Source organism: Dryobates pubescens, chromosome 28 (assembly GCF_014839835.1).
Source record: "Dryobates pubescens isolate bDryPub1 chromosome 28, bDryPub1.pri, whole genome shotgun sequence".
In the NCBI taxonomy this organism is placed as follows: domain Eukaryota; kingdom Metazoa; phylum Chordata; class Aves; order Piciformes; family Picidae; genus Dryobates; species Dryobates pubescens.
The window spans coordinates 3,370,853-3,391,677 of NC_071639.1; the positions used below are offsets into that span (position 1 = coordinate 3,370,853).

At 48.2% G+C, this 20,825-nt stretch overlaps 1 protein-coding gene across 1 annotated transcript in view; it reads left to right on the forward strand.

Moving 5' to 3' along the window:
• The window catches only part of PTPRK (protein tyrosine phosphatase receptor type K), a 536,009-nt gene that overhangs the window by 402,483 nt on the left and 112,701 nt on the right, over nt 1-20,825 (forward strand). The window contains exons 9-11 of the mRNA XM_054174148.1: nt 8,766-8,875; nt 12,976-13,177; nt 17,073-17,178. Of these exons, the coding sequence (XP_054030123.1) occupies nt 8,766-8,875; nt 12,976-13,177; nt 17,073-17,178 (418 nt within the window). The remainder of the gene's footprint in view (nt 1-8,765; nt 8,876-12,975; nt 13,178-17,072; nt 17,179-20,825) is intronic.

The window sequence follows — 20,825 nt, forward strand, 5'->3', positions numbered from 1 at the left end:
GAGAAGTCCCAGCCTGGACTCAGCAACAGGCAGGAACCAGATTCATCAGCTGGATTCTGGAACTGGATTCAGGAACTCATGGATTGAGGTTGTAGGCAGACTGGACAGAGCCCTTCTGGGACACCAGACATTGAAGAGGAGGCTTGACCCTGGTGATCCCTCAGCTTTATCCTCAGTGTGGCATCTATGGGATGGAATTCTTCAGTCAGCTTAGGGTCACCTCAACTGTCCACTCCTCCCTACAGGTGTGGACTTTTACTTTCTGCTCTTCAGCCTAGCCCACAAGATTTAGCTGTGACCTTGCTCTGCACCAACCCTTAGTACTGACTAGGAACACTGAGTGTTATCCCAGCTGGAAGCAGCCACTGCCTCTGCAAACCTGTCATGAGCTGCAGAAAGTACAATTAAGAGACTGAGCTGAGAAGTAAAAGTCACTGACCAGAATTAGTTCAATTTCTGCTCAAACCAGGACACAAAGGCTTTGGTCTGAGCCGAAGGACATGCTCAGTGAACAGAAACAAGGTCCCCTGATCCTTCAGAGAATGCCTCAATCAGCTTCATGCAGAGGTATCTAGAGCTGCACTGCAGGGTTAAGACACCAAACCCAAACAAACCAAACCCAGGCTTGTGGGAACATTCCAGCAGGCTCAGCACTTTGGGAATTGTAGAATCATGGAACTGTCAGGGTTGGAAGGGACCTCAAGGAGCATCCAGTTCCAACCCCCCTGCCATGGCCAGGGACACCTCACACTGCAGCAGGTTGCTCACAGCCACATCCAGCCTGGCTGCAAACACCTCCAGGCATGAGGCTTCCACCACCTCCCTGGGCAGCCTGTGCCAGGCTCTCACCACCCTCATGGGGAACAACTTCTTCCTCACAGCCAATCTCAATCTCCCCATTTCTAGTTTTGCTCCATCCCCCCCAGTCCTATCACTCTGTGACACCCTCAAAAGTCCCTCCCCAGCTTTCTTGTAGCCCCCTTCAGATCCTGGAAGGCCACAAGAAGGTCTCCTCAGAGCCTTCCCTTCTCCAGACTGAAAAACCCCAGCTCTCTCAGTCTGTCCTCATAGGAGAGGTGCTCCAGCCCTCTGCTCATCCTCATAGCCCATGACTAAGAGAGAGAAGCTGAAATGGGAAGTTGTCCATAAGTGGCACTGCTGAAGGTATTGACCCTCAGTCTTTGACCAAAAAGGGAAGCTGGTGACCTGCATGTCCATGAGCAGGGAGAAAATGTGGTGTTAAATAGTCAGAGAAGGGAGGAACATTTATGTCTTTAGCAGCAGTGAGCTGAAAGTGATTCTAGCTGACCTACTGCCATTGGTGAGAGGAGCCTGGGATGACCTATTTGTCCTCCAGCTTGGGAAGATAGCCCCAGTTCTGGTTTTCAGATGGCAGGTAAGATTTGCTATCAGCACATCATCTAGAATGGGGGAGGGGAAAGTGCTTGCAGCAGGGCAGCTGGGCACTTTTTATTAAAGACCTCAGAAAAGTTAATTTGGGAGAAAGTGAGAAAAATATTGACAGTCTTAGCAGAGATTTACCTTTTTCTTAAGCTCCTGCTGGACAAATGAGAAGTGAAGTCAGCTGTTGGAAGGTCTTGCAGAGACTGGAGATGCAAGATAGGCTTTATATTAATAGCTCAGGAAAAACTTGGCCCTGGAAGCAGAGAATTGTTCACCTATTTAGTTTTCCTACTTTCATTTCTCTTGGATGCCTCTAAGTAGGAGGTTTGTAGCCAAAGAAGTGATCCTGCATTGAGGGTCTTTGTTGCAATGCTGTGTTTGTCAGCTGTGTCCAGCTCTGGGGCTCCCAACACAGGAGAATCACACAATTGCTGGAGTTGGAAGGGACCTCAAGGATCATCAAGTCCAACCTGTCACCGCAGACCTCATGACTAAACCATGGCACCAAGTATCACAGAGTATCACAGTATCACCAAGGTTGGAAGAGACCTCAAAGATCATCAAGTCCAACCTGTCACCACAGACCTCATGACTAGACCATGGCTTCAAGTGCCACATCCAATCCCCTCTTGAACACCTCCAGGGATGGGGACTCCACCACCTCCCTGGGCAGCACATTGCAGTGGCTAACAACTCTCTCTGGGAAGAACTTTCTCCTCACCTCAAGCCTAAACTTCCCCTGGCACAGCTTGAGACTGTGTCCTCTAGTTCCAACTCCCTGCCATGGTTAGAGGACAGGTCCAGAGGAGGGGCAACCAAGATATCAGAGTGATGGAGCCCCTCTCTTCTGAAGACAGGTGGAAAAAGTTGAGGCTCTTCAGCCTGGAGAGGAGAAGGCTCCAGGGAGACCTTAGAGCAGCATTTCAGTATCTGAAGGGTACCTGCAGGAAGGTTGGGGAGGGACTGTTTAGAAGCCACACACCAGCCCTGCTCCTTAAGAAGGAGAACAGCAGCTGAGGGAACTGAGGTTGTACGGCCTTGGAGAAATGGAAGCTGAGGCAAAGACCTCATTCATCTCTGCAGCTCCCTGAAAGGAGGCTGCAGCGAGGGCAGTGGTGTTCTCTTCTCCTTAGTATCAGGTGACAGGAGAAAATGGCCTCAAGTTGCACCAGGGGAGGTTTAGATTGGGTAAGAAAATTCTTCACTGAAAGGGTTCTCAAGTCACTGGCACAGGCTGCCCAGGGGGGGTGGTTGAATCCCCATCCCTGGAGGTGTTTCAAAGGGACAGAGAAGTGGGGCTGAGGGATGTGGATTAGCACCAGCCTTGGCAAGCTAGAGAAGGGTTGGGCTAGATGCTCTTAAAGAGCTTTTCCAAAGCCTGTGATGGAGGGATTCAGTGCTGGGGGGGATTCAGTGATGGGGGGATTCAGTGACTGGGGGATTCATTAATGGGGGGATTCAGTGATTGGGGGATTCAGTGATGGGGGGGATTCAGTGATGGGGGGATTCAGTGCTGGGGGGGATTCAGTGATGGGGGGATTCAGTGATGGGGGAGATTCAGTGATGGGGGAGATTCAGTGATTCGGGGATTCAGTGATTGGGGGATTCAGTGATGGGGGGATTCAGTGATGGGGGGATTCAGTGATGGGGGGATTCAGTGATGGGGGGGATTCAGTGATGGGGGGATTCAGTGATGGGGGAGATTCAGTGACTGGGGGATTCAGTGATTGTGGGATTCAGTGATGGGGGGGATTCAGTGATGGGGGGATTCAGTGATGGGGGGATTCAGTGCTGGGGGGGATTCAGTGATGGGGGGATTCAGTGACTGGGGGATTCATTAATGGGGGGATTCAGTGATTGGGGGATTCAGTGATTGGGGGGATTCAGTGATGGGGGGATTCAGTGATGGGGGAGATTCAGTGATTGGGGGATTCAGTGATTGGGGGATTCAGTGATGGGGGGATTCAGTGATGGGGGGATTCAGTGATGGGGGGGATTCAGTGATGGGGGGATTCAGTGATGGGGGGGATTCAGTGATGGGGGGATTCAGTGATTGGGGGGATTCAGTGATTGGGGGATTCATTAATGGGGGGATTCAGTGATGGGGGGATTCAGTGATGGGGGGGATTCAGTGATGGGGGGATTCAGTGATTGGGGGGATTCAGTGATGGGGGGATTCAGTGATTGTGGGATGCAGTGATGGGGGATTCAGTGATGGGGGGGATTCAGTGACTGGGGGATTCAGTGATGGGGGGATTCAGTGATGGGGGGATTCAGTGATTGGGGGGATTCAGTGACTGGGGGATTCATTAATGGGGGGATTCAGTGATGGGGGGATTCAGTGATGCGGGGATTCAGTGATTGTGGGATGCAGTGATGGGGGATTCAGTGATGGGGGGGATTCAGTGATGGGGGGATTCAGTGCTTGGGGGATTCAGTGCTGGGGGGGATTCAGTGATTGTGGGGATTCAGTGATTGTGGGATGCAGTGCTTGGGGGGATTCAGTGAGTGATTGTGGTGATTCAGTGATTTAGATAGCAGAAGAGACTGACTGTCACCTCCTCTCGAGAATGAGCATCTACCTTTGGAGGAAGGCTGTGGGTTTGTTGGTGATAGACTTCTGGAGCACCACAAAGGAATTCTTCCCAGCATAACCATGCATGTGTCTGTACACAGTCTTTACCATAGAGCATAATAATCCTCTGCACAAGTCTCATGGAGGGTAATCATAGCAATAATAATAAAAGTCCTCTGTTTACATGCACTTCCATTATTTTGCAGCAGGAAAACTGAAGCAATATCAATTCACTTTTATGGTGCTTGGTGTCAGTTAATAGGTTGTTCTTCCAGAAGTAATGAATTATAATGGAATTTTCCCATGGAGTTAGGGTAGGACAAGGTTTAGGTGACACTGTTTGTGAACAGCAATCTATTTGTGGCTGGGACATTGTTTACTACAGCTCTCCTGCTCTAAAATGAATTGATCTGATGTCAGATTGATGGTTTGTACTTTCATTATGCACAGTGTGTAGAAAAGTCCACCCTCCTCCACACACCTAGGAGAGAAGATCATCAGCTATTCACTAGATGAATATATAGCTTCATTAAAAGGGCTCTGAAGATGCCTGTAAATCCTGATGGAAGGGCTTGTGATGTTTCCACCATAAAACCTTCCTGAAATTCCCTTTCAATTTGTTTCATGTTGCTTTTGTGGAATCATAGAACTGTTGCAGTTGGGAAAGACCTCTGAGATCATCAAGTCCAGCCATCAACCCACCCAACACCACCAGGGCCGTTAAGCCATGTCCCAAAGTGCCATGGCCACAGGTTCCTTGAACACCTCCAGGGATGGGGACTCCACCACCATACACATCTGCACTTTATATTTGTATAGGCCTTTTTGTTTTACTTCAGTTCAATCACACAGAATCATAGAAGAGCAGGGGTTGGAAGGGACCATTGAATCCACCCCCCCTGCCAAAGCAGGAGCACCCAGGGCAGGCCACAAAGGAACACATCCAGAATGGTAGGGTTGGAAGGGACCTCTAGAGATGATTGAGTCCAAACCCCCTGCCAAAGCAGGAGCACCCAGGGCAGGCCACAAAGGAACAGACTCAGAGTGATAGGGTTGGAAGGGACCTCTAGAGAGCATTGAGTCCAACCCACTGCCAAAGCAGGAGCACCCAGGGCAGGCCACAAAGGAACAGACTCAGAGTGATAGGGTTGGAAGGGACCTCTAGAGATGATTGAGTCCAACCCCCCTGCCAAAGCAGGAGCACCCAGGGCAGGTCACAAAGGAACATATCCAGAATGGTAGGGTTAGAAGGGACCCCTTGCCAAAGCAGGATCACTCAGGGCAGGCTACAAATGAACATATCCAGAATGATAGGGTTGGAAGGGACCTCTAGAGATCGAGTCAAACCCCCCTGCCAAAGCAGGAGCACCCAGGGCAGGCCACAAAGGAACACATCCAGAATGGGTCTTGAAAGTGTCAAGAGAAGAAGACTCCCCAGCCTCTCTGGGCAGTTGGCTCCAGACCCTCACTATTATCTCCTCATGTTGAGGTGGAACCTCCTGTGTTCCAGCTTGCACCTGTTGTTCCTTGCCCTGTCACTGGGCACCAGCCAAAAGAGACCATCACCTCTTCAGAAACCCAGGCAGTTAAAGCCACTTCTAGGATTTCACTTGTTCAGATGAGTGTAGACCTTGGAAGCTGAGCATAGAATAATGCATGTGAAGGGAAGTGTTTAGAGTTGTTGGCTGAGAGGTGGTTGGGTCACACTTCACAAGGTCAGTAGATGGAAAGAAAATCAATGGGAGCAGAATCTTTTATAAAGGGAGGGTGCAGAGGCCAAAGGGTCTGAGTCCAGCTCCTCTAACAGCTACTTAAACTCTTTGAATTATTCACATACCTGGCCATTCTCAGGGAATCTTAACTAATGTACTTGACCTTATTATACACTTGTAATGGGCTGGAGTGCTTTGATGTAGTGTAGGCTGTCCCCAAGTCCAGGGGAAGAGCAAGAGCTCACTTAGGAAGGAGAAGGGGCGTTGTTTGGCAGAGGGAGGCACAGTTTCTGTGAGGCTCTCCTCTGCTCACTTGCAGGCTTTTCAACTCCCTGAAATCCTTACTAATTTGCCAACTGGTGTTGTTTGTACCAAGAGTTTAGATCATCATTTGTAGCTTCTGTGCAGACTGAACTAAACTCCCACTGTTGGGACGGAGCAGTGGCTCCTTGGTGCTGCTAGCACAGTGCCTGCTGCTTCCTTTGATCCAGGGGCTTTTAATTTAGTTTTGCTCTTTATACAACTCTCAGTCTGCTTTGATAATTAATAGCCAAGAAATGGCATGCAGGAGGCTCACTGGAAGTGGGGCATTGAAGGGAAGTGGCTGATTAAGAAAGGAACAGAAGTGTATAGCAATATATTTACATTGAAGTAACACCCCACCTGGAGCACTGTGTCCAGTTCTGGAGCCTCTGTGCCAGGAAGGATCTGGAGGTGCTGGAAGGTGTCCAGAGAAGGGCCACGAGGAGGAGCAGAGGGCTGGAGCTGCTCTGCTGTGAGGACAGACTGAGGGAGTTGGGGTTGTGCAGGCTGGAGAGAAGGCTCCCAGGAGAAATTATTGTGGCCTTCCAGTATCTGCAGGAGGCTGCAAGAGAGCTGGGGAAGGACTTTTGAGGGTGTCAGGGAGTGATAGGACTGGGGGGGGATGGAAAAAAACTAGAAATGGGGAGATTCAGATTGGATGTGAGGAAGAAGTTGTTGCCCAGGAGGGTGGTGAGAGCCTGGCACAGGTTGCCCAGGGAGGTGGTGGCAGCCTCCTGCCTGGAGGTGTTTGCAGCCAGGCTGGAGGTGGCTGTGAGCAACCTGCTGTGGTGTGAGGTGTCCCTGGCCATGGCAGGAGGGTTGGGACTGGCTGATCCTTGAGGTCCCTTCCAACCCTGACAATTCTATGATTCTATGATTTTGGCTTGAAAGACTGCAAATTTGGGCAACTTTGGCTTTCTGAGGGGAGGGAGTGTTTGTTTAGTGTCAGAGTTCTTTTGGGCACTCTCTTACAGTATATAATCATCACAGAAGAGTTTAGATTGGAAAGGGCCTTAAAGATGACCTAGTTCCAGGCCCCTGCCATGGGTAGGGACACACCTCCCAGGTTGCTCAGAGCCACATCCAGCCTGACCTTGAACACTTCCAAGGAGAGGTCATCCACAACCTCCCTGGGCAGCCTGTTCCTTATCCTCATCCCCTTCTTTCAGCAGATAAGTGTTCAAAGCTGGGTGAGCTTCTGTGGTTAGTAAGGCACTGTATATGTAGCAAGTCTTGTGAGCTGAAATGGGAGATAAGCAAGTGCTCCTGCCTGGCATTGATGGGATTACCTTGTGCCGTGAATCACCCAGGCAAAGAGGCCTGGGGTGACACATCTGACTTGCTGTTACACCAGGGATATTGGGTCCATTTCATTAAAAAAAAGGAGAAAAAAAAGAAGTAGACCTTACTGCTGTCTACAACTACCTGAAGGGAGGTTGAAGCCAGGAGGGGGTTGGTCTCTTCTATCAAGCAACCAGCACCAGAACAAGAGGACACAGTCTCAAGCTGTGCCAGGGGAGGTTTAGGCTGGAGGTGAGGAGAAAATTCTTCCCAGAGAGTTGTTAGCCGTTGGAATGTGCTGCCCAGGGAGGTGGTAGAGTCCCCATCCCTGGAGGTGTTCAAGAGGGGATTGGCTGTGGCACTTGGTGCCATGGTTTAGTCATGAGGTCTGTGGTGCCAGGTTGGACTTGATGATCTCTGAGGTCTCGTCCAACCTTGGTGATTCTGTGATCTTGGTGTGGTTCAGTTCAAGGCTGTGAAAATGGCTCTCTTTGGCAAGATGGGAAGGAAGCAGGTTTGATCCTTCTGCAGCTCGTGCATGTCATGGCTGGAGGAAGAGGTTGATCTCTTCTTCCAGGCAACCAACACCAGAACAAGAGGACACAGTCTCAAGCTGTGCCAGGGGAGGTTTAGGCTGGAGGTTAGGAGGAAGTTCTACACAGAGAGAGTGATTGCCCATTGGAATGTGCTGCCCAAGGAGGTGGTGGAGTCACCATCATTGGAGGTGTTCAGGAGGAGACTTGATGGGGTGCTTGGTACCATGGGTTATTTGAATAGGTGGTGTTGGATGATAGGCTGGACTCGATGATTTTGAAGGTCTCTTCCAACCTGGTTTATTCTGTGGTTATTCTGTGTGTAAGAGCCATGGTCTGGTAGTCATGAGGTCTTGGGTGACAGGTTGGACTTGATGATCTTTGAGGTCTTTTCCAACCTGGTTGATTCTATGATGCTAAGAGGCAGCTGAGCTGGGGGGGGGTTGCCCTGTGCCCAAGCCCCTCTTTAGATGTGGATTTCTCCATAACAAGGGGTGGCTGAAAATTATGTTGTAAACACTTCTCTCACTCAGAAGGTGCTGCATAGCAGAGACTCTTCCTTGCCTTTGATTTTTTTTCTTTTTTAAAAGGATTTTAAACCCATGTAGTCCTTGTCCCAAGATATGCTTCTTACAGAGTTCAGTGATGTTCCCTGAAGACATAATCTAGCTCGAACTGCTTCCTCTGGCTATACTAAGAGACAATTTGACTTTGGATGAAGTTTTGAAAGCCTTATGTAGGGATAATGTTTCAACTTCATGCTCTTTTCTGCTCTGCAGATGGCAAAAAGTACCCTTTGAAGTGCTTTCCCATACTCTGCTCTCCTTTGGCATGTGAATGAATATTAATAGAAGCAGACCTGTGCTCGCTCTGGGTTTTTAATAGGCTGTTCTGTCATCCCTTTCATTTTCCTCTCTCTTGGGTTTCCTATGTTTAAGAGCTGTGTTTTGTTTGTAGTGCCAGGTCCTATCCCTGCCAAGTCGGTGAAAGGAACTCCTTTTGAAGATAAGATCTTCCTCAACTGGAAGGAGCCAGTGGATCCCAATGGCATCATCACGCAGTACGAGGTAATCAGCGAGCAGCTAACGAGCAGCAGGCAGGGCTGGGGCATGTGACAAGAGGGGTGGCTGATGGGGGGGGAGTCTGTGCTCTGCAGGCAGCTCTGCAGTGCTGTGCTGCTTTCCTGTGCAGAGTGTCACAGGATGTTAGGGGTTGGGTGGGACCTCCCAAGAGAGAATGGAATGGAATGGAATGGAATGGAATGGAATGGCGTGGAATGGAATGGAATGGAATAGAATAGAATAGAATAGGATAGGATAGAATAGAATAGAATAGAATAGAATAGAATAGAATAGAATAGGATGGAATAGGATGGAATGGAATGGAATAGAATAGAAATAGAATAGAATAGAATAGGATAGAATAGAATGGAATGGAATAGAATAGGATGGAATGGAATGGAATAGAATGGAATGGAATAGAATGGAATAGAATAGAATAGAATAGAATAGAATAGAATAGAATAGAATAGAATAGAATAGAATAGAATGGAATAGGATAGAATAGAATAGAATAGAATGGAATAGGATAGGATAGAATAGAATAGAATAGAATAGAATGGAATAGGATAGGATAGAATAGAATAGAATAGAATAGAATAGGATAGAATAGAATAGAATAGAATGGAATAGGATAGAATAGAATAGAATAGAATAGAATAGAATAGAATAGAATAGAATAGAATAGAATGGAATAGGATAGAATAGAATAGAATAGGATAGGATAGAATAGAATAGAATGGAATAGGATAGAATAGAATAGAATAGAATAGAATAGAATAGAATAGAATAGAATAGAAAAGAAAAGAATATAATAGAATAGACCAGGTTGGAAGAGACCTTCAAGATCATCGCATCCAGCCTATCATCCAACACCACCTAATCAACTAAACCATGGCACCAAGCACCCCATCAGGTCTTCTCCTCCAATGATGGCAACTCCACCATGTCCCCGGGCAGCCCATTCCAATGGGCAATCGCTCTCTCTATGAAGAACTTGGCCAACCCCCCTGCCACAGCAGGATCATAGAATCCAGCACAGGTCGCACAGGAACACATCCAGATGGGGCTCTGGAGACTCCACAGTCTCTCTGGGCAGCCTGCTCCAGTGCTCTGTGACCCTTACAGTAAAGAAGTTCCTCCTCATGTTGAGGTGGAACTTCATAGTATCAGTCAGGGTTGGAAGGGACCACAAGGATCATCTAGTTCCAACCCCCCTGCCATGGGCAGGGACACCTCACACTAGATCAGGTTGGCCACAGCCTCAGCCAGCCTGGGCTTAAACACCTCCAGGGACAGGGCCCCAACCACCTCCCTGGACAACCCATCCCAGGGCTTCACCACTCTCATGGTGAAGAACTTCCTCCTCACCTCCAGCCTGAATCTCCCCACCTCCAGCTTCATTCCATTCCCCCTAGTCCTATCACTGCCTGAGATCCTGAGCAGTCTCTCCCCAGCCTTCTTGTAGCCCCCCTTCAGATACTGAAAGGCCACAATGAGGTCAACTTCCTGTGCTGCAGTTCATACATTGCCCCTTGTCCTATCACAGGGCACAAGTGAGCAGAGGCTGTCCCTGTCCCTTTCTGACCCTCAGCTCTCAGATATTTATAGACATTGATCAGATCCCCTCTGAGTCTTCTTTTTATGAGGTGTTGGGTGACAGGTTGGACTTGATGATCTTTGAGGTCTTTTCTAACCTTACTGATTCTATGATTCTTCTCTCCAGACTCAAATGTGGGATTTCAGGCAATGATTAGACATTAAAAAATCATAATTATGATGGAAATGTTGGCTGTCCAGCCCTGTCAAGTGGCTTTGGCATGTGAGTGGAACAATACCACAGTCCACATGCAAAGTGTTGGTTTTAAATGAAGGAAGCTTCATGATTCTGCCCCCTGCCTCTGCTCTGCCCTCCTGAGACTCCACCTGGAGTACTGTGTCTGGTTCTAGGGCCCCCAGCACAACAGGGACATGGAACTGTTGGAGCAAGTCCAGAGGAGGCCCCAAAGATGATCAGAGGGTTGGAGAACCTCCCCCATAGGGATAGGATGAAAGAATTGGGGCTGTTCAGCCTGGAGAAGAGAAGGCTCCTGGGAGACTTTAGAGCAGCCTTCCTGTACCTGATGGGGGCTACAGGAGAGCTGGGGAAGGACTTTTGACAAGGGATTGTATTGACAGGATGAGAGGGCAATACTTTGAGCTGGAAGAGGGGAGATTAAGACTGGAGATGAGGAAGAAATTCTTTCCAGTGAGGATGGTGAGACACTGGCACAGGTTGCCCAGGGAATTTGTGGCTGCCCCCTCCCTGGAGGTGTTCAAGGCCAGGTTGGATGAGGCCTTGAGCAACCTGGGCTGGTGGGAGGTGTCCCTGCCCAAGGCAGGGGGTTGGGATTATGTGATCTTGAATCCATGAATGTATGAATTACCGTGCACCTTCCCAAAGCCCTGAGAGCTGCGGTGTGTGACATCTTCTTTGCTGGAAGAGAAGAGTAAGATAGTTGTTCAGTTTGGAGCAGTGTTGTTTTAGCTTTGTCAGATCTTCAGATACCACCCTTCAAGGCCATTTCCACAGGTACTGTGTTTAAAGTGTATTTTAAGCAGGAGGCCTCCCCAGGAGGTTGGCAGGGAACAATGAGCTGATTTGAGGTACAAACACCATCCTCTCCAGCACTCCTTTTTAAGAGCAACAAAGGATGTGGTTTTGTGTACTAGTGAATTATAGGAGGAAGACAAACCAACTAACCAAACAAACCCCATTTAATCTGTTTGTTTATCTCTTCAGTGCTGACACAGTTTCTTCCATAGTGTGGGCTGACCCTGGTGGGCAGCTCAGCCCCACTCAGCTGCTTGGTCACTGCTCCGTGGAGGGGAGGGAGGAGGGTCGGAAGGGCACCTCAAATCCAAAACCACAGCACCACATTAGGTGCTGGGAAGAAAATGAACTTCATCCCAGTCTAAACCAGTGCATTAAGATATCATTGCTGGCTTTAAATATATTGCCTTAGTTTGGACAGCATTTAAATGGAATTCTTAGTAGAGGAGAGGGAAATGTGTCACCAGAAGTGAAAAGTAAAGGGGTTTGGTGAAGGCAGGGGATGATGGGGGGGTGCCCTAATTTAAATGTAACAGTGACATTTTGCATACATGAACTATAATCTCAGAGCAAGAGAGGTGAAGGGCACCTGCATAGCTTGTCAAGTGAAACAGGCTTTATAATATACACATCAAGTCCTCATGTTGTCCCCAAGACAGGTGGATAGGAGAGATCTTCAAGATCATCAAGTCCAACTGGTAACCCAGCACTGCCCAGGTCACCATTAAGCCATGTCCCTCAGCATCACATCTACATGGCTTTTAAATCCCTCCAGGGATGGGGACTCTACCAGGATTGACTAATTGGGGGTTACTTAGCTGCTGAGCATCAGAACCTTTTCATGCTCTTACCCTTGTGACATTTGAGAGAAGCACAGGGCAATGCTTTTCATTCTGTAGTACATGCAGTTAGTGAGTGTGGGTCTGCCCATGTCAAATAATGTGCCTGAGCCCTAAAAATAGAGGGGAATTAATAATTCCTTGAGTCTGTTTGCATTAAGAGGAATCCTAGAATCATAGAATCATTTGTCTTGGAAAACACCTCTAAGCTCATCCAGTCCAACCATCAACCCAACACCACTGTGGCCATTAAACCATGTCCCCAAGTGCCATGGCCACAGGTTTCTTGAACTCCTCCAGGGATGGTGACTCCACCACCTCCCTGGGCAGCCTCCTCCAATCCCTGACCACTCTTGCACCAAAGAAATTGTTTCTAATCTCCTAATTAACCCTCCCCTGGCAAAATTTCAGGCCATTTCCTCTCGTTGTAGCACCTGATCCTAGGGAGAAGATACCGACCCCCACCTGGCTCAAATCTCTTTCCAGGGAGCTGTAGAGAGCAATGAGATCTCTCCTCAGCCTCCTCTTCTCCATACTAAAAAATTCCAGCTCCCTCAGCTGCTCCTCACAAGACTTGTGCTCCTCCATCTATCTTTTGTTTCCTTTCTAGCCAAACTAACCTAATCCCTTTGCGCCCAAGCCTGTAGCCATTGTTACAGCAGTGACTCTTTCCACAGGTCAGCTACAGCAGCATACGCTCCTTTGATCCTGCAGTTCCAGTTGCAGGACCTCCACAAACGGTGTCCAAGCTGTGGAACAGCACACACCACGTCTTCTCACACCTCCATCCTGGTACTACTTACCAGTTCTTTATCCGTGCAAGCACTGTGAAAGGGTTTGGACCAGCGACCACAATCAATGTAACAACCAACATCTCAGGTAGGAAATGAGAAGAGTGGGAGCAGGGGCTGGAGGTTGGGTTGGGGTTTTGTTTTCATTTTGTTTGGGGTATTTTGTTGCTGTTTGGGTTTTGATTTGCTTTGTTTTCCTTTGTTTTGGCTTGATTTGGGGGTTTGGTTTGGTTTGATTTGGGGGTTTGGTTTGGTTTGGTTTGATTTGGGGTTTTGGTTTGGTTTGATTTGGTTTTGATTTGTTTTGATTTGCATTTGGTTTGGCTTGATATGGGTTTGGTTTGGGTTTGGGTTTGGTGTGGTTTGGTTTGGGTGTCCTTTGGTTTGATTTGTTTTGGTTTGATTTGGTTTTTATTTGGTTTGATTTGGTTTGGTTTGATTTGGTTTTGATTAGGTTTGATTTGGTTTGGTTTGATTTGATTTGGTTTGGGGTTGGGTTTAGTTTGGTTTTGGTGTGATTTGGTTTGGGTTTGGTTTGGTTTGGGGTTGGGTTTAGTTTGGTTTTGGTTTGATTGGGGTTGGGTTTAGTTTGATTTGGGGTTGGGTTTAGTTTGGTTTTGGTTTGATTTGGTTTGGGTTTATTTTGGTTTGGGGTTGGGTTTAGTTTGGTTTTGGTTTGATTGGGGTTGGGTTTAGTTTGATTTGGTTTGGTTTGATGGGGTTTGGGTTTGGTTTGATTTGGTTTGGGTTTGGTTTGATTTGGTTTGGTTTGATTGGGTTTGGGTTTAGTTTGGTTTGGGGTTGGGTTTAGTTTGGGTTTGGTTTGATTGGGTTTGGGTTTAATTTGGTTTGGGGTTGGGTTTAGTTTAGTTTTGGTTTGATTGGGTTTGGCTTTATCTTGGTTTGGGGTTGGGTTTGCTTTTGGTTTGATTGGGTTTGGGTTTAGTTTGGTTTGGTTTGATTTGGTTTGGGTCTATTTAGGTTTGGTTTGATTGGGTTTGGGTTTGGTTTGGTTTAGGGTTGGGTTTAGTTTGGTTTGGTTTGATTTGGTTTGGGTCTATTTTGGTTTGGTTTGATTGGGTTTGGGTTTAGTTTTATTTGGTTTGGTTTGATTGGGTTTGGGTTTAGTTTGATTTGGTTTGGGTTTAGTTTGATTTGGTTTGGTTTGATTGGGTTTGGGTTTAATTTGGTTTGGGGTTGGGTTTAGTTTAGTTTTGGTTTGATTGGGTTTGGCTTTATCTTGGTTTGGGGTTGGGTTTGGTTTTGGTTTGTTTGGGTTTGGGTTTAGTTTGATTTGGTTTGGTTTGATTTGGTTTGGGTCTATTTAGGTTTGGTTTGATTGGGTTTGGGTTTGGTTTGGTTTAGGGTTGGGTTTAGTTTAGTTTGGTTTGATTTGGTTTGGGTCTATTTTGGTTTGGTTTGGTTTGATTGGGTTTGGGTTTAGTTTGATTTGGTTTGGTTTGATTCGGTTTGGGTTTAGTTTGATTTGTTTTGGTTTGATTGGGTTTGATTTTGTTTAGTTTGGGTGCTGCTGCTTTGGGGGGGATTTTTTATTGTTTCTTTTATTATTTGGTTGCTTCATTGTTGTTCTTCTTGGGGTTTTTTGTTGCCTGTCTTTTGGGTTTGTGTGTGTGGGTTTTTTGTAAGACTGGAAGAATAATGGAAAGGGAAACGAGTCCCTCCTAAAGAGCCCTCTCCTGTTGTGACACTCTATTACTGACAACATTTATGTGTGGATTTGCCCAAGAGTAACCTGTGAGGTGGCAATTGCACACCTGTAGTTGTTAACTGCTTGATTGTGTGTAATCCTGCCCTTCCATCTCAAGGTTTTGAAGTGCTGTGTACACCTGAACCGCTTAAGCCTTACAGCACTCTCTCAGGTCGCTAAGTCCTGTATTTGTTTTGCAGATTAGTCAAGTCAGATGCAGGAAATGAGCTGATTTGCTCAAGGTGACACCACTCAGCAGCACCCAGCTATGACAGAAATGAGGTGGCTGGGAGGAAGGGTGGATTTCTTTTGCCAGGTCCATACAGTTCTGCTTCCTCAGGCCTTTATTTGCTCGCTGCAATGCACCAGGGTTGACATGATTCATCCTAATACCGTGCTGCAAAATCCAGGGGCAAGTGGTGTCACCTGGGATGCTTCAGTGTTTCTGTTTTCCTACATTTCAGCATTGTTCTCCAAAGTCAGAGTAGTAGCTGCAGGCTCATGTTCAGCCTACCATCAACCAGCACCCCCAGGTCCCAGGCAGAGAGGGACCTGGGGGTGCTGGTTGATGGTAGGCTGAACATGAGCCTGCAGTGTGCCCAGGCAGCCAAGAGGGCCAATGGCATCCTGGCCTGCATCAGGAAGAGTGTGGCCAGCAGGAGCAGGGAGGTCATTGTGCCCTGTGCTCAGCACTGGTTAGGCCACACCTTGAGTCCTGTGCCCAGTTCTGGGCCCCTCAGTTTAGGAAGGAGGTTGACTTGCTGGAGCATGTCCAGAGAAGGGCAATGAAGTTGGTGAGGGGCTTGGAGCACAGCCCTGTGAGGAGAGGCTGAGGGAGCTGGGGTTGCTTAGCCTGGAGGAGACTCAGGGGTGAACTTATTGCTCTCTACAACTACCTGAAGGGAGGTTGTAGCCAGGTGGGGGTTGGTCTCTTCTCCCAGGCAGCCAGCACCAGAACAAGAGGACACAGTCTCAGGCTGCACCAGGGGAGGTTTAGGCTGGAGGTTAGGAGGAAGTTTTACACAGAGAGAGTGATTGCCCATTGGAATGTGCTGCCTGGGGAGATGGTGGAGTCACCATCACTGGAGGTGTTCAGGAGGAGACCTGATAGGGTGCTTGGTGCCATGGGTTAGTTGATTGGGTGGTGTTGGATGATGGGTTGGACACAGTGATCTTGAAGGTCTCTTCCAACCTGGTTTATTCTATTCTATTCTAGCTTATGCAGTTGATAGCAAAAAACTCAGTGCTGTTGATTTGATGATGTGGTGAGTTGAGAGCTTGGCAGAGATCAAAGGAGTCAGTCATTCAGAAGTGTAACCAGCACAAAGCAGGCTATTTCCCTTATTAACTGCCATAATGAAACTCCTAGTGTGCTGTAAGGTGAGGTTAATAATGCATTGGAATGCACTAACCATTTCTGTGGGAACTTTTCCTCTAGGCTCCTCACCCAGTTCCCAACACCATGCAGATTAAATGAAATTGTTAGGAAACTCAAGGCACAGCTCCTTGAATTGTGGAGCAGGTGAAATGCTGTAGCTAGGCTGGAATGATCTGTTCAATCCCATCCCAGCTCATAACCACTACCACTCCTGATTCCCCAGCCCCTGCAAAACAAAACTGGCCAGACCACCACAAAAAGACCCAAGTCATGGATTCATAGAATGGGTTGGGTTGGAAGGGACCTTGAATTTCATCCAGTTCCAACCCCCCTGCCTTGGGGAGGGACATCTCCCACCAGCCCAGGTTACTCAAGGCCTCATCCAGCCTGGCCATGAACACCTTCAGGGAGCAGGCATCCAAGACCTCCCTGGGCAACCTGTTCCAGTGTCTCACCACCCTCCCTGTGAAGCATTTCTTGCTGATCTCCAGTCTAAATCTCTCTTCCTTTAAAGCTCCAATGCACTGGCTCTTGTGCCATCACTACAAGCCCTTGTCAAAAGTCCCTCCCCAGCTTTCTGTAGACCCCCTCCAGGTACTGGCCAGTGACATGTTCTGTTGTGTTTATCTGCTTCTTAGGCTGGTTTGAACTCTAACATTTTAGCCAGTTTTGAGGTCCCTGTGTTTCTTCACAACCATCATTCACCAAGTTTCAGAGATACTGCTGGCATAGTGCTTGCAGCCTTGGGTTCTAATGCCTTTTAGGAGGAATAAAAGTGTGCCACCACGTGACATCGTGCTTTCTGCTATATTATAGACAGCCACAAGCTCCTGAAAACTCATTATGTGTTTGCTGACTGGTTTCTTGCTCTCTTCCTTCCCTCTCAACATTCATCAGCTCCCACTTTACCGGACTACGAAGGAGTCGATGCATCTCTCAATGAAACTGCTACCACCATAACTGTCCTCTTGAGACCAGCCCAGGCCAAAGGTGCACCTATCAGGTAAACAAGAAATCATTTCAGAATCAAGATTTGGAGTGGGGAGGGTGTTTGTAGATTTTATGCAGTGTGCCCAGGTGGCCAAGAAGGCCAGTGGCATCCTGGCCTGCATCAGGAACGGTGTGGCCAGCAGGAGCAGGGAAGTCCTTGTGCCCTGTACACTGCACTGCTTAGGCCACAACTTGAGTCCTGTGTCCAGTTCTGGGCTCCTCAATTTAAGAAGGACATTGAGACACTTGAAGGTGTCCAGAGAAGGGCAAGGAGGCTGGGGAGGGGTCTGGAGCACAGCCCTGTGAGGAGAGGCTGAGGGAGCTGGGGTTGCTCAGCCTGGAGAAGAGGAGGCTCAGGGGAGACCTTCTTGCTCTCTCTAACTATCTGGAAGAAGGTTGTAGCCAGGAGGGGGTTGGTCTCTTCTCCCAGGCAAGCAGCACCAGAACAAGAGGACACAGTCTCAAGCTGCACCAGGGGAGGTTTAGGCTGGAGGTTAGGAAGAAGTTCTTCCCAGCAAGAGAGATTGGCCATTGGAATGTGAGGATGAGGTGAGAATGGAGGTGAGGAGAAAGTTCTTCCCAGAGAGAGTTGTTAGCCATTGGAATGTGCTGCCCAGGGAGATGGTGGAGTCCCCATCCCTGGAGGTGCTCAAAAAAGGAATGGATGTGGCACTTGGTGCCATGGTTTAGTAGTCATGTAGTTGGGTGCCAGGTTGGACTTGATGATCTCTGAGCTCTTTTCCAACCTTATTGATTCTGTGAATCTGTGCTGTGACAGCTCACAGGACTCTTCGCTGGCAAGTGGTACTCGTGTCGCATTGCCGTTGCTTTTCCTAGCTAGACTGAGCTTGCCAATAGAGCTGTAATTAAAAAGGAAACCTTCCTGGGTTTGTTGTTTGGCCATGACCTGAGTCATCCAGCTGTCTGTCCTGTTTGATTTAGGGTCCCTGGGCCCACCTCCTAGCCATTATCATTTCATCTCATTTTCTCCCAGCGCCTCTGAAACGGGAGGGTGAAAGGTGTTTGTCAGAAAGTGGATTTGAGAATAACACTTGCCTCCTCAGCACTGCTGCAGATCAGCTGCTCCAGAGAGAATATATATGATTGGAAAATTGGAAGCTCAGAGGAAATGGGGGAATAACAGTGATGAATATAAACTATTTGACCTTTTTTTTCCTCTCAGAGTGCTCCTTACCAGGACTTACGGAGCGAGCTATTAAATTGATTCGGCGTGTCCTGTGATCGCATTAAAATGTTTCACTGATGTTACCTTTGAGGGGGAGGTCTTTCCCTTTCTGCTCTCCAGTGAGAGATAATTTGATTCTGTTTGCAAAGATTAGTCCACATCCTGCTCTCTACTTCTGCTTGTTAGTGCAAAAAAAAAGAAAAGAAATAAGCTTGTGGTATTATTTGATTCCATGTTGTGTGGCACTGACGTGGCTGCATCAGCGACATTCAGGGACAGGGTTGACTAATTGGGGGTTAATTAGCTGCTGAGCATCACCACCTTTTCATGCTCTTACCCTTGTGACATTTGAGAGAAGCACAGGGCAATGCTTTTCATTCTGTAGTACATGAAGTCAGTGAGTGTGGCTCTGCCCGTGTCAAGTAATGTGCCTGAGCCCTGAAAGCAGAGGGGAATTAACCATTCCTTGAGTCTGTTTGCATTAAGAGGAATCCTAGAATCATAGAGTTGTTTGTCTTGGAAAAGCCCTCTAAGATGATCCAATCCAACCATCAACCCAACACCACCTTGGCCATTAAACCATGTCCCCAAGTACCATGGCCACAGGTTTCCTGAACACCTCCAGGGATGGTGACTCCACCACCTCCCTGGGCAGCTTGTTCCAATCCCTGACCACTCTTGCACAAATAAATTGTTCCTAATCTCCAACCTAACCCTCCCCTGGCCCTTTTCCAGGCCATTTCATCTCCTTCTGTCACCTGATGCTAGGGAGAAGAGCCCAACACCCACCTCACTCCAGCTTCCTTTCAGGGACTTGTAAAGAGCAAGGAGGTCTCTCCTCAGCCTCCTCTTCTCCACACTAACCCCCACTTCCCTCAGCTGCTCTTCACCAGCCCTGTTCTCCAGACCCTTCCCCAGCTTTGCTGCAACTCTCTGGACCTGCTCCAGCACCTCAATGTCCTTCTTGCAGTGAGAGGTCCAGAACTGAACCCAACATTAGAGATAATGCCTCACCAGTGCCCAGCACAGGGGCACAATTGTTCCCCTGCTCTTGCTGGCCACACCACTGCTGATCCAGGCCAGGATGCTGGTGGCTTTCTTGGCCACCTGGGCATGTGTTGGCTCACATTTAGCCAGCTGTCACCAGCACCCCCAGGTCTTTCTCTGCTGGGCAGTATTCAGCTACTCTGCCCCAATCCTGGAGCCTACACAGGGCTGTTGCAACCCAGGTGCTGGACCCAGCGCTTGACCTTATTGAATCTCACACAGTGAGCCTTGGCTCATTGATCCAGCCTGTTCAGGTCCCTCTGCAGAACCTTCCTACCCTCAAGCAGATCCGTTCTGCCTCCCAATTTAGTGTGGGCATAAGTCATGTAGCTGTGAGCATTTTTATCTGCTCATTATAAAGTCACCCATATGGCTGCTAGGACCAAGTTATTTATATTCTGTCACAGAAGATGGTCCAGAGTCATCTCCTTGGTAGAAGATATTGATGTGTTATGTTCATACATAAAATTGTAACCCCCATATATCATTAATTTCTGAGAGATGAAGGATTACCCTGAAGCAAACCTAGCAAATTTTTGAGGTGTGAAAAATGATCAACTCTGCAGCACTGCACTCAGCACAGGACTTGGATCCCTCAAACAGGGCTTGCAGTGAATGGAGCCAGTGGAAACCAGACCCATGAGCTGAAAATGCTCCTGATTAGGCAGGTGCTTAAACTCACTGCCTGCCTTGGTAGGTGCTTCTAAAGCCTTCCAGGTGTCCTGCTGCTGGCCACATCCAAAGCTCTCCCTGTTTGAGAAGTGTGGTATCTGTCCCTCCTCTCATCCATGCCAAATCCTTTCAGACTTGTGCCTGCTGCCCCAAGGGGGCTGATGCCTAGGCTGGCCCAGAGCATACCTGCCAGACACCACTGGGGGCTGCTGGGGGTGGTGCTCATCCCTGTGCTGCAGCTGCTCTGTGGCATATCTGTGCAGGTAGCAGCAGGCACCCTGAGGGGGGTCAGTCTCACATCCCAGGTTCCTCTCCTGGGGGTTTTCCTGACCTTGCATCATGACAGCAGTGGCTGGGGGATTACCAGTGGCTAGATCAAGGAGCTCTGGTTGCTCTGCACTATTTCACAGTATCACAGTACATTAGAGGTTGGAAGGGACCTTCAGAGATCATTGAATCCAACCCCCCTGCCAGAGCAGGATCATTCAGGGTAGTCTACACAGGAATGCATCCAGGTGGGTTTTGAATGTGTCCAGAGAAAGAGACTGCACAACCTCCCTGGGCAGCCTGCTCAGGGCTCCATCACCCTCACAGTAAAGAAGTTTTGCCTCATGTTGAGGTGAAATCTTCTCTGTTCTACTTGTACCTGCTGTTCCTTGTCTTATTACTGTGCACCACCAAAAAGAGCTTGGCCCCCTCCACTTGACACCCACCCCTCAGCTATTGCTGGACATTGATCAGATCCTTCTCAGCCT